We start from the raw sequence: 14,458 nt of genomic DNA, 5'->3' as shown, positions 1-14,458 counted from the left end.
GTTTTCCAAGCACTATTTGCTGAACAGGCTGTTATGTCCAGCTGAATGGGTTTAACGGTTTTGTTAAAAGTCACTTGACCATAGATGTAAGAGTTTATATCTGAATTATCAATTCAATTCCATTGGTCAATTTATGCCAGTATCATGCTTTTTATCACTGTAGCTGGATAATATGCTTTAAAGTCTGGAAGTGAGATTCCTCCAACTTCATTCTTCTTTCTAAAGAGATTTTTGGCTATTCAGAGAACTTACCCTTCCAGATAAATTAGATAATTGGCTTTTCCAGTTCTACAAAGAAGGATATTGGAATTTTTATCGGGATTATATTAAATCTGTAGATCAGTTTGGGTGGAATTAATATTTTAATGATTTTTAGTCTTCCAACCTATGAACACAGAATATCCTTCCATTAGTTAGATCATCTTTGGTTTCTCTCAGCAATGTTTCATAGTTTTCTGAATACAGGTCCTTCATGTCCTTGGTTAAATTTATTCCTAAATATTTTTGATTCTTTTAGTTGCTATTGTAAATGGAATTTTTTTTCTCACTTGCTCCTCAGATTGCTCATTAGTGGTGCATAGAAATGCTATTGATTTTTGCACATTAATCTTAGAAATGATTTTAAAAAATATTTTGTATTTATTGAGTTTTCTAAACCATCCTATTCATCATTATTTCTATACTATCTTTAGTGGAATAATATTAAATTAAACAATGCCGTTATTGGCTCACAGTTTTGGGGCTAGGAGAAGTCCAAAATCAAGGTGTCATCAAGGTGATGCTTTCTCCTAGAAGACTTGGCATTTTGGGTCTGGCTCCCAAGGATTGCTGGTCCTTGGCTTTTCTGTCACATGACAATGCACACAGCTACCTCTCTTGGCTTTTCCCTTCTCTTGGCGGATTTCGATGATGTTCAGTTTCTGGCTGCTCCCTTAGGATTTCTCTTTGTCTGTGACCTCCCCCTCCCATAAGGCCTTCAGTAATAGGATTAAGACCAATCAAGACTCAGCTGAGCCACACCATGACTGAAGTAGCCTCATAAAAAAGTCTCATTTACAGGAGTTTGCACTCACAGGAATGGACCAAGTCTAAGAATATGTTTAGCTGAAGTATATAGCTCCAAACCACCATACATGCATATACTAAATTTTTATTGAAAATATTCCATGATTTCTACCAATTGACTTTTGAGTATGGTATTTGTATCATTGGGAGGGCTTTGGAGTTCTGAATTTACTTCTTTCAAAACAAATTCCAACATCTTTTTCAGTGCAGTTTTAGGCAGACCAATACTTTCATTAAGGAAGAGGATGCCAGTTGCCACACTTTATTACCTGAGGTGGAAGCTGGCAGAGACATTCTCATGCTGCTGTGAATCAAGATGGACCAGGATCTAAGTGAATATAGCCACTTTGCCCTGCTGCCCACCTTCAGTCTACCTCAGCAATACTTGGTAGTGTGTGCATCTCTTCAGGTGGACCATTTACTTGAAGGTGATCCAGGAGATGGGAAATAGCGCAGATAAATTTTGTCCTCATTTTCCATATGATCAATTGCAGTCAATACAAACACAAGATGAGAAAATATAATTTCTGAAAATTTGTGGGTTGCAAATGTTGGCAACAAAGGTATAACTGTACAAGCAAAGTCTGAGATAGAGTGGGATACCTTAGTGCAGTTAGCAATCAAGAATTCTTCCCCAGGAACAATAATGCTAAACAAATGTAACTACAGGTTTAAGCTTTTTGATCTTTTTTTTTTATATAGGATGGCAGATGCTGAGGTCAGCTTATAATTTAACCACTGGTTTAGGCTACAGTTTGTTTTTGTATTTAAAGAGCAAAATTAATTCCAGACCAGGGAATATAAAATCCTTCCTTCTTCTCTTCCTGCAAGCAACAAATCAACAAATATTTATTTGACTGATTTCAAGGATACAACTATGACTATCAGTGTACAGCTAAAGCATTCATGTGAATAAGTTAAGAGTGTACTATTTCCACAGCACATGGTTCCCCCCTAAAGAGTCCTTTAAGAGAGGATTATTCTTGGGGGACACTTTGTGAATAATTTCTTCTCAATTTTTTTTTTTTCTTTTCCTGTTTTCTCTTCTTCTTCTCTTCTGTTCTATTCTAGAGGTGGTAATTCAAAATCCATGCTCTGGGTACTAGGCCAAGTAGAATAACTCTGGTGCATTGTTGGAATGTAAAGCAAACAAAGAAAGGTAGCATTCTGAAAAATGAGACACAAAAGTGAAGATATGATCAAGAGGTGGCCTACAGAAAATAGGATAGAACTGTGGTGATGGTATCATGTTATTAGGGTTCTGCTGTGGCAGGTGGCTCAGGGTATTAGTATTCCATATTGTTCTTCCAGGTTCATGGTCAAATATGTATTAATAGTAATGACTAACATTATTTGATAGTGCTTGATAAAGCACATCAATATGTCCTAATCCATTTATCAAGCACAACCATTTTATGCTTGGTACTATTATTACCTTCATTTTACAGAGATGTTAAGTGGTTGCTTAGTTTCACATCTCTAATAAATCATTATTTTGGGGTTGGAACCCAGATCTCCTGACTTTAATTCTTCTGTTCTTTTCAATGCAGCATGTGATCAATGCTAATGAAGTAATAGTCAGCAAAAGTGTCCATAGCCACTTGTGAGATGACACTATCAAAAGAACAGACCTCTCCTTAGGAAGGAATTCTCCAAAAAGGCTTATGACCAAGATACTTCATAAAGGCCTGCCATCAAGGTAAGTGTTTTAGTTTGTTAAAAGCTACTGGGAGCAATATATCAGACATGGGGTGGCTTTTATAATGGTACTTTATTAGGTTAAAAGATTACAGTTCTGAGTCTGGGAAAAATGTCCAAATCAAGATATCAGGTAAGCTTTCTCCCTGAAGACTGGCTACTAGAGATCCTGGACTCCAGCCACATGGCAAGGCACAATAGTGGCTCTACTGGTCTCTGTCTTCTCCTCCAGGCTCACTTTTCCCCTGATCGCTGTGGGTGATGAGGCACATGGCAGGCCATAATGGCAGTGTCAGCTGTCACTCTGCTCTCCTTTGGTCCTTGTTGCTAGTCCTGCTTTGTGCTACTCCATCTGGCTTTTCTCTCTCCCAAGTTTGTGGATTTCAATTTCTGGAGGCTTCTCTCTGTCACTGTGGCTTTTTTCCCTATATCTGTGGTTCTTTATTCCTCCATTTATAAAGGACTCAAGTAAGAGGCTTAAGACCCACTCTGGGTCATGCCCTACTAAAGTGATCTAATCCAAAGGAGGATCCCTTAACTGAATTTAATCAAAAGATTCCATTTACAATGGGTTTTACACCCACAGGAATAGATTAGCTTTAAGAACAAGATTTTCTGGGATCCACCCTGCTTCAAACTGTCACAGTAGGTATGAGATTTGTAGATGTTCACAGCAGCTAGGATTTTTGATGGGTAGGGGCTGGAGTGTATGTCAATTTTTTCTTGGAAGTTGATAATGTTCTGAATAGACAGGAAGTGGTGTGTTGACCATTTATGGCCAGGTAAACCCTTGATACTATCTGGATTTGGTATCAATGCACTGGTGGTGAGAAGTAATTTTATCGTTCACAGTAAAGTCAACACAAAGTCAGAAAACAATATTAAGATGTTGCAAAAAATGTTTTAAACTGGCAAGCCCAATGGAAAGAGAGTTGATTCTATAAAGTGTAACTGGTATTATAAAGAACAAGGGTATCTTTGCTCATTATGCAAATTTACACCATTTCTTATTTAGTTGTTTGCATGGTAATGAGAGTCATAGCATAAATTTAGGCTGTACAACTTGAGTACATGGTACCCTACATTCTGAACCTTCTAATTTGTTTGCTTCAAGAAAAACTGCAAGATGTTCATCATGAATTTCAGAACTAACTCTGAAATATGTTGATAATAAATTTTTCTACTTATCTGAAGCAATCATTGCAAACACATGATCTCAGGTGGAGGCTGCATTGAGATACTGCCTCAAGAGTAGATTTATACTATCTGCTGTTGTATGCATCTCTTTTAAAAAAAAACCTATAACACTATCTTCATCATAGGAACATCAGTAAATAGAAAGAGGACAAGCTGGCTTTGAAAACAGGTCATTATCAGAAAAAATTACTTCAGGAAAACTTGATCTTAAGTTATTTCAGTTGAGGTCTAAAGCAAATCAAAAGGAAAAAAAATAACATCAGGAGAGAATATTAGAAAATAACTCCAGGAAAACTTGATCTTAAGTCATTTCAGAAAAAATCTGAAGCAACTCAAAAGGAAGAAAATAATAATAGGAAATAACATTAAATGGGGTCTGACAATCTGATCTTTTCCAGTAGCTGTCATTGACTCAGCAGTTCCAGTTACCTTCTTGTTTCCCAACTCCACTTCCTTTCCCACCAACGCCTCTTTTCATCACAACCTTCAAGGGATTCACAAGACCCTTCTTGTGGGCCTGCCATGAAGCATATTGCTTCCTTTCACTCCTTTTTATAATAAAGAGGCTTCTATCTCATGTCTACAACAGTGATAAGCACACCAACAATAGCCACATTTTTGACTGGGCACTTTCTGTGATTTTGTTTTTTTAAAATAATCTATTATCTCATGTACCAATGAGATAAGTGCTGTATAGAATTGTTTTTAGGAATCACGGTTTTTTGAATTGTTATTGGTTTTGAGTAGGGCTGATCATATCACTGTATCTCTTTAAAAGTTGGTCCTGAGGCCAGCCCTTAGCATCTTCTTAATGGAATTCATTATTTGGAATTCACTGGGAAACAGCAGTTTGGTATTTAGGGCTTTTAAAATAAAGAGTATTTCTTTTTTTTAATCAAAGGCTAGCATGTAGAAACCCTCCAATTCAGTATGCTTTCATTTCCCTATTTATTATGGATACTTTCATAGTTATTAAGGCCTCTGTTATGAGCAACATGGACAATTTTAAATAAAAAATATCCAGCTGCATAATCATTAAGGATTGTACTAATATATAATAAAAGGTATAATATTTTAAATTAATTTTATTCCATACTGGAGACCTTGTTAGTATATGTTCTTCATATAATTAATATACATACTAAGCCCTCTTGTTTGCTTTTTTCTCTTTTTAGGCTTCCAACAATTTCATTAATGAATCAGTTAATATAAACAAGCACACTGTGGACCAACAGGACTTTTTTTATTCCTAGAAGCTTGGCATCTTATAATATTTTTACTTTCATATCAAAGACTAGATTTAAAAAAATAGAGGCATAATCAGGCCATTCAAGAACCTGTTAAGTACAGGTTAAATTTGTTAAAACAGCACAACTGAAATAAAGAAATCAATGAAAATATGTTGCATCCCCCTAAAAATCACAGATATGACTTTTGAAAACCTGCTACATGGGTTTTTCTGGCAAAAGAAATAAGCTGGTGACTAAGTGAGAGGTATATTAAGGGTTTCCCACACACTGCTTAACACACAATACAGCAATTCCTATTAGCACTGAGGAGAAAAGGAAGAGGAAAGAAGGATAAAGAGCTGACAGGCTGAACCAAGGAATTGCATCTCAATGGGAAAAGGAGCACCTGAGTGCTTCATTAATTTAAATATGCTAGAATAATTCAAAAGGGATGGGACACCTAAACTTGAATTCAAATGTTGCTTTCAAGGTTAGGATGAAAAATGATCTTCCCCTTGCTGGCAAGAAAAGCCTCCTTTCTCAGTTTATACAACTGATCCCACCATGAGTCATAGATCTTCATTTGCCCTGCACATACAGAAAGTATTTTAAGAATGTCAGATGACTGCTCTCTTTCAGGTTTCCACTTTCCTCTTTCAAAATATCCATTAATGCTTATGGGTGGAGAAGAGGAGTTGGAAAGCAAATTATTAAATCAACAAAATGCTTTGTTTCAATGGCACAATCGTGTAGACATTTACTCTGAGGGTTAAGGAAAAACAAGACATCAATCTTATTTCCAACTCTTATTTCCAACTCTTTATTTTATTACTGCTATGCAACCAACAAAATACCAAGTTTTTCTTAATCAAGGCCTGACAAGTTTCCCCTGTCCTCAACAAAAGTTCTAGTCCTCCCTGATGAGCTCTGGATAAGTGGCACACCAATGCAAGGAATACTTCATAACTTTAATCTGAGCTCCACAAAATTAAAAACAAAACAACAACTATTTTTCAATCACAGTTAAAAAAAGTGATATATTTTTATTTGGCAAGAATCTAGCAATCAAGAAATAATACTCTTGATTTATAAGAGAACTTAACTTTGTTGGACCAAATTGATGTGGAAACTTTATAGACAATTATAAATGTTGTATATTTTTGCATAAGTCCTGTTTGGAATGTCTTAAAGGAATGAAAAAAGAAAAGTAGTTTATGCATTGCGTAAGCTCATCCATATCCTGTGATGTTCTTATTAGGGTACATGTTCCATTGATCGTCTTGCACATTTTTTACAACACAGGGAATAATTCAGTGGAATTATTCCAGGCTTCAGTGGAAACCTGTGCATTGATTAGAGAATAGTTTCAACAGAGCATTGATTAGGACTATCTAATTCTGATTTTATGAGGCTCTATGCTTTTCATGGTTTTTGAGCTATTTTACAACTCTGTAAATTGTAGACTACCGTTAGCAATGCAAAAGAATTCTTGTCTATAGACATACAAATAAATTCTGGCTGGTGGAAGTTCAGCTGACTTCCTACCTATAAGGTTGAAGAAGGCAGTTTGGCCTCTATTTGCGTATTCATTTCAATATTCCTGATTTTAAATAGTCCTTTAAACTGGCTGTAACACCTTACCAGTTCCCTCATTAGTAATGACTTAAAAAAAGTTAAATAAAATCTTTAGTATATGCTTATTTTATATCTGTAGAGTTATAATTTTACCTCTTTAAAAAATTTTCCTTTAACAAGATAATAGAAAAGTAGTTTTTGAGTAGAGTTTTAAAATTACGTCTCTACATCTCTGATCTCAAAGATGATACCAGTCTTTTTTTCACTTTTTGTGCTATAATTTTGCTCTTCGATTAACTTTCATTCAGCTACCATTCCTTTCTACTCCAGATAAACTTGCTACTCTAAACTTACTTTTATTGAGATCATTCATGGGAACCACCACATTGTATTTAAGGGAAACATTTCACAATATTAAATAAAAAACCAACAGATTTTTATACTCACTGTGCCCCACCAGAGAGCATCTGCGTATGTAGAAAACTCTTTATTGGCATCCTTTTCCACCAGATAGACAAGGAAAGATGAAAAAATAAGAACCAGAAATCCTATGTACCAAGCTGTGATTAATTCCTAGATATAAAAAGAATGAAAAATTTTTAGAGGTGAAAAATCTTCAAAACAAACAAACAGAATCCACGCACGATTCCATTTACTTTCCTACTTCTAGGATATTTATAACTCTTAAGCCATTTTACATGGCATGTCCCCAAACTGCTTTAACAAACTTCTAAAATGACCAAGTTTGCCTGTTTATTAAATATTATAGAAATCAATGAAAAATTTTAGAAAATCACATTCTGTAACTTCTAAAGCAGAACTTACCTTGCTGTGAGCATAAACCACAGAGCCCAGTAATTTCCACGTGCCTCCCCTCCGGTCCATGCGCACCATACGGAGGATCTGTAGGAAACGGAGGCTTCTGAGTGCAGACGTAGCAAAAATATTACCCTGAGTTTTTGCAGAAACAACTGCTATCGAAGCAATAAGAACAATGGTATCTGAAAAAAATTGGGTAAAACAGTTGTAAATAGCACGACAAGGGATTTTTATTTCTTCAAACAACACACTTTGGCCTATTTTTGGCACAAAATAAACAGATTTTGGACTCCAGCTTTGAGTAGTGCTACTTGGGCCCGTGGCATCTCAAGAGTGCCAATGCAGAGAGACCAGGACTTACCTATGCCTTAGATCTGACGCTTTGGCCATTGGGTGCTTTACCTGTGCAATCTTGAACCATTTAATATTTAACCTCAATGAATTGGACAATTATCTTCAGAAAGGTCAATGTTTAGGGAGCCTTAAGGCTGTGGAGCAGTCTTCCATAAATATTTCTTGTTTCTTTGGCATTCCTGTCCAAGAAGCCCCTGTCTCAGTCCCTGCAGCAGGACTTCTGGGTTGATGCGACAGAATCACTGGGGCAAGTCAGTGCTGTCTGCTTTTTGCAAAAATTTCCCTTATGCTGTGGAGCCTCCAACTTCACACACGGTTTAACAAAGTGTAACCAAGGGTTAAGAAGTAACAAATAATTATGATTACTGAATCACTACATAGATGTCTTTTTCTTCCTGGAAATTATGAAATAGCCAAAGGTTAGTATTTAAAATTACTGAAACTGGCTAGGGCGACCTCATGCTTTGTATATGGTCATTGCCAACTAAAAACCTGCCATTGAGATAATTATTCCAGATGGATCTTACCTTTGTATATGGTCATTTTCAATTAATACGTGTTATTATGATGATTATTCCAGATGGATCTTAACCTTGTATATGAACATTTCTATTGAAATGGTAACCACTCCACCCTCCTCTGTTTGCCCTCTACCCCCATTCCCAGATGCCTTGATCTCTGATAATGATTGTCCTGTGATTGCAATAACTTTGTGATTCACCCTGGTTGTACCCAACTAACCCTGTTTAGCCCCTTAATGTTTATTAATGAAGAAACCTGAGCCACCTCCACCCCAATTATTCATTAGCATAAACTGCTAAGCCTGGATAATACAAAACTGTGAGGATTATTGCAGTTCCAGGAGCAGTTTTTGGGTCCCTATGCCACTGTTCTCCTTTGCTATGTGCAAGCAAATAAACTCTTTGACATCCTGATGTCTCAGTAATATGGCATGTGCATAAATTCAAACTTATCTAATTCCGTATCCAAGTTTGCCTAGTTTCCAGAAAGCCAATTAAGTGATACAGGCTCTATAGGTTTTGAATATTCAGAAGAATATAGACTGAATGTGTATTCTAACTTACATCCAGATGGAATGTGGGCATTATGTTAATCCAAGCTTACCCAATATCCAAACAAACCCCTAAACCCTACTTAAAAAACTAACAGAGTCTTTTTGGCGCCAAAACCTCTCCTGACCCCACCCCATGTGCCTCTTATAAAAAAATAACATCAAGGTACTACTCTGGACTTGGCTTTTTGGACAGGCCAGCCCGGCAAGTTGTAATAAATCTTCCTTCTAAGAACTCCTGCATCCTAGCCTTCAATATGTGATCACCAACTTCTCTCTGATGCCATGACATCAGGAATTGGTCATTAATGAAGCACATCAGATAAGAATCTACTTTTGTTTGGTATCAATTGGCGATCCAGATGGCACCAAGGTCAAAGGAGTTCCCAAAGAATAAGGAGTCCGACTGCCTGATGATCTGGGGCCCCAGCAAGAGAGGTAAGCATAGTAATTGAGCTTTTTGCAGCCGCTAGACCCTCTTGAATTAGGGTTTTCCTACCTTGTTGACACTCAAGACCTTAAGGTGCTTTAAAGCTTCAAAGAGAGAAATGGTTCCAGCCCAAAGTCCAGATATGTGACAGGTGGGTGGGTCATCAAGGTAGAAATGGATCGTGAACTTAGTTTGGTGGTTTGAGTTCCTTAGGACCTAGGTCTTTGTGAGGATTGGGTCCCGCTTCCAGAACGATTCTCCTTGCTCTGACCTCTCCACCTTTCTGGGTATCATTCTGTTTTGGGTTCAAGTCCCTACTCCACCTTGAGTCCATCTGTTGAGTCTACTCCAGAAAACAAACAATCCAGCAATTAGTTTGTATTTAATGAAATACAGTAAATGTTAAGTGTCTGTTTGTCAAATGGTGTCTTACATAGGTGTATGGACAACTGGTGACTCTACCCAAACACAAGGGAAGGGTTGGAAAAGGCCAAGTTCAGTGTACACAACTGTCTGCAGGCAGTATCTCCTGGTACAGGGTGCCAGAAGGGAGAGATGGGCTGGGTGGGTAACAGAGGACAGTAAATATTTCTGCTTCATAGTCTTAGAAAATGTCCAGCTGTGTGAATATGAAATAAATATCCTTAACTCCACCCCCCCAAAGTGTCTGTTTAAACTATTAAATTGGTATTTTATGCCATTTGTATCGCTCAAGTGTGCCTAAGTGGTTAGTGGTTACTGAAATTCTTTAAAATGAGAAATTCAAATTCTACTAGCATTCTAAAATGTAGCCCTTTAGGTTGTATTTTGAAAGCCTGGCAAAATATTAGGCATGAGCCTATGAAAAAGCAGAAAATTGTTTTTTACTGTAGCAAAGCTTGGCCTCAATAAAAGTTAGAATCAGGAGGAAAATGGCTGGAGTATGTTTCTATGAAGAACCCTGTACCTCAGTTCAGCCACTCTCTTAAATCAGCAGCTGTGCCCACAAAATTTCTACCTCTTTAGGAAATGCCTCTAGGAATAAACGAAGGATTTGAATACATGCTTACCTCATTCTTCATGTCAGAGGTATTGTCCTAGATACCCCTGAGAAAAACCTGGAGGAAATGTGGGCAATAAAATAACCACTCCTATTCAGGGTAGATCTTAAAAGCTATAAAAACTAGAGATGTAGAATGATCAAAAACATGAGACAAGCTGTGGCAGTTTGAAATTATGAATCCTAAAAAGATTATACTTTTAAACTAATCTATTCCTGTGGGTGCAATACCTTTTGATTGTATTAAATTTAGTTGAGGGTCCTTTGATCAGATTACTCAATAAGATCACTTTACGGCTTTTGAATGGACTACGTCAGTGAGATTTAAGCCAGCTTGGGTCTGATATAAGCAGAGACAGAAAAAGGGAGCCACCCTATTTGATAGTGCAATGATGACAGAAAGAACTCTAGTTTCGTCCACAGCTGAGCTGCAGGGGGGACCAAGGCAGAGGTCCACGGCCATCTTGCTTCATGACATGGTAGCTGATTTTGGTGAGAAAGCATTTCTTGGTGTGTCTTGAGGTGGACTTTTCATGGCCTTGGAATGTAAGTGTTTACCCCAGATAAATCCCCTTTACAAAAGCCAACCCATTTCTGATACTTTGCACTGGCAGCCCTTTGGCAAACTAAAACACAAGTCATATAAAAAAGAGTGAGAATTATGACTCAAATTGGTGAGTTTTATATTTCTGTTTTGTGTGTATTTCTATTTGTGTCAGTTTGTTCAATGTATATTTTTATATCACTGGATGGGAATATCAAATTAATAAATGAAAATTCTTAAGAGAGTTCTATTCAACTTGCTAAACATTAAATAAATGCATATATATGTATGTAAATGAGTACTGCTTGAGTCCAAAATTAGAAAAGCTGAGCTTCTGGTGCTCTTTTAAAATTATAAACTAAATACACAGACCTTGGCCAATTAATTTTTCAGGATTAAAAAGTCATACAGAAATCTGACAAGAGAAACTATTTGAAGAAAAAAAAACCTAAAAAAGTTTTCCTGAATTCCTTCAGTCTTTCTTTCACCTATTTCTGCCCCCAGGGTCTTCACCAAAACCTTGACTGAATTCAAGCCAAGACAAATTTAGTCAATTAAAGAAATCTTTTTATCCTTATAGGAGAAAAGTAAACTGGCTGGGGAAACTCTGGGAGAAGAGATGGGCTAGGTGCAGAAATACAGGAGAGATGTGAGTTTAGCTTAGAATTCTTTCTACTTGGCCTGGAAATAAGGAATGCTAGACACAGAGGGAATGGTAAAGAATAAAACTTGGTTTGCATAGTTTACCCTGTAATTCCTCAATTTAAAGTTCTTAGCAGCCTTGGGATGAGAGTAATTAATAACCCAAATGCCAGATTTCAGTAAGTAAAGGAAAAGTGTCCTTGAGACTATGGAAGTGTTTTTCTAGACTATACTTGAAATAAATTAAACAATTATAATATATTTTGGAGCCTGACAGTCAATATGCTTTCGAGTGTTCATAATTTTAGAATATTATGAAAACAAAGAGGTTTTATTCTCCTTTGGAGGAAGAAAAAACATTTCTTGCATAAACTATCATTGTTTCAATTTTTTTCTACTTAGGTGTAATCGCCCTAGGTTTATATGGATGCTATAAATTAGCATTACATCTTTGATGGAAATTGTAAGTTTGTGTTTAATGAAATTAAGTTAAAGAAGAGAATATAGCTCTGTCCTAAAGTGAAATGGCTAGTTTTTCACAGAATAGAATGAGGGATGTAAGATGAGACCTGAATGAATATAAAAAGTTGTAGAGGGTTTATGGAAGCAAATTTCATTTGTTGTGGACTGTAATTTGATATACTTATTTTTTTAAACAAATCAATGCAATTGATATATATTAGTAAAACATACAATCCATCCAAACTGTAGAATCAGTGGTATTTGGTATAATCACATAGTTGTGTACTCATCATTTCAATCATTATTAGAGCATTTTCATTATTACAATAACTATAATAATATTAAACAAACAAAAAAAAAAACCCTCATTACCTCTCAATGTCTCTATGCTTCCCCTTCCATACTAATAAGCTTATTTAAAGGTGAAATTTTGTTTTAAGGTGAAGTAACTGGTCTAAATGGTTATAAATGGTTATAAAATGTTGTAGAAAAAGTTATAGCTGTAGGAAGGTTGTAGAAGTATATTCTAAAGTGATGGATATCAATGTAAATGGTTGATCCCAGGAAGCCATTATTAAGTAGAAATCTATGAGTTTATATTGATAACAAAAAGTAACTTCATAGCAGGGAAACCTGTCAGATGCCACCTTAATCTGCTACGACAGACGATAACTAGGATTTGATGAACTTGTTTGGTGTACTGATACAAAACTAAAGTTTGCTTTTCTCTATGTTAAAGTAACAGTTCTTAAATTGTTGGCTGTTTTGAGTGGAAGGGTATAGAAGTCTTTCTGAAATAATCAATATATAAAGGACAAAGAGACTGTGCCTTATCAGAATAGTTTCTTGTACTTCAGATTGAATTTATCATATCCTTAGTGGTTAAAAAAAGTGAGAGCCATTGCTGTTTTGGAAGTTAAGTCTTTTACTATCTTATTTGTCACTATTAAATAGAGGACCTGTTTAAACATAAATGTTTAAACCTGACAACTTTTAACATTCTAATAAAATCTTAAGGATATCTTTAATTTGAAACTGTTACAAAGAATTTGTTATTTCACCTTGTAAAAAGTGAGATGCTAAAAAAAATACATTTATGAAATATTGATGGGGAGGCAGACTTGGCCCAATGGATAGGGCATCCACCTACCACATGGGAGGTCCACGGTTCAAACTCCGGGCTTTCTTGACCCATGTGCAGCTGGCCCGTGGGCAGTGCTGATGTGCATAAGGAGTGCTGTGCCACACGGGTGTCCCCCACATAGGGGAGCCCCACGGGCAAGGAATGTGCCCCGTAAGGAGAGCCACCCAGTGAGAAAGAATGGCACCGCACACATGGAAAGCTGACACAACAAGATGACATAACAAAAAGAAACACAGATTCCTGGTGCCGCTGATAAGGATAGAAGCGGTCCCAGAAGAACACACAGTGAATGGACACAGTGAGAAGACAACTGGGGGAAAAGTGGGGGGGGGGGGGGGGGAAATGGGAGAGAAATAAAAAATAAATCTTAAAAAAAAAAAAGAAATATTGACAATTAATCAGATCATTAACAGGCACTCAATGTGACTTTTTATAAAAAAAGTAATGCTAAAGTAAGACCAAAACTTATTTCATCATTGAAATGAACACTTTCAATATGTTCACACTTTAAATTCACAATAGAAAAATATATTCCAAAACTGGAAATTCATAATACTTGTGTAAACTGTGGAAGATTTTAAATGTGATATTATTTTGACAATGTTCTAAATTTTAGAGTCACATTTTATTCTGATCAGAACTTTTATCAAGATGTTGAGATTTATTTCCTAGGACTATTGTGAATATGTAGACTTATGTTTACTGCTAAGGAAAGTTATTTATAAAATGATATTAAATCCAGTATTAGGTGCCTATTTCAGACACTTAATACTTGCAGAGTTCCACATTTCATTTACTGAAGTTTTTTTTAAAAGATTCACCCTCACTGTTGAAAGTAAATGAACTCTTAATGTACAAATATTAGTGTTCCAATACAGTAAGTGACTATATTAAGGAGATGGAAGAAGGAAGATAATCTTCATTCCATTGGGAATCTTAGGTTTTCATAAAATTATTGGGAAAATAGCTTTCCCAATAACTGCTTAAGTTTATTCATTAATACTCTGTATCTTACAATGAACTATGTGGAAGCTGTTCATTTTTATAATGTGAAGTAAAATACTTTCAAGAACCTTAAAAAATAGTTTCATTTAATGAATTATGAGTTATATGAGAAGTGTTTGGGAGTTATTATAAAATTGATGGAATTTTCTAATCTGTTGGTTAAAACTGTATATGTAAAATGTT

At 36.0% G+C, this 14,458-nt stretch overlaps 1 protein-coding gene across 4 annotated transcripts in view; it reads right to left on the bottom strand.

Moving 5' to 3' along the window:
• The window catches only part of KCNQ5 (potassium voltage-gated channel subfamily Q member 5), a 655,428-nt gene that overhangs the window by 121,554 nt on the left and 519,416 nt on the right, over positions 1 to 14,458 (bottom strand). For all 4 annotated transcript variants that reach the window (XM_004475978.5, XM_071218551.1, XM_004475979.5 and 1 more), the window contains 2 exons: positions 7,590 to 7,765; positions 7,212 to 7,337 (listed from right to left, as the gene is read on the bottom strand). In XM_004475978.5, coding sequence (XP_004476035.1) covers positions 7,212 to 7,337; positions 7,590 to 7,765 — 302 coding nt within the window. The remainder of the gene's footprint in view (positions 1 to 7,211; positions 7,338 to 7,589; positions 7,766 to 14,458) is intronic.

The sequence above is a fragment of the Dasypus novemcinctus genome, chromosome 11, assembly GCF_030445035.2.
Source record: "Dasypus novemcinctus isolate mDasNov1 chromosome 11, mDasNov1.1.hap2, whole genome shotgun sequence".
NCBI classification, from domain to species: domain Eukaryota; kingdom Metazoa; phylum Chordata; class Mammalia; order Cingulata; family Dasypodidae; genus Dasypus; species Dasypus novemcinctus.
Note: the sequence above shows the minus strand (reverse complement) of the source record. Positions and strands in the feature narration are given on the sequence as shown.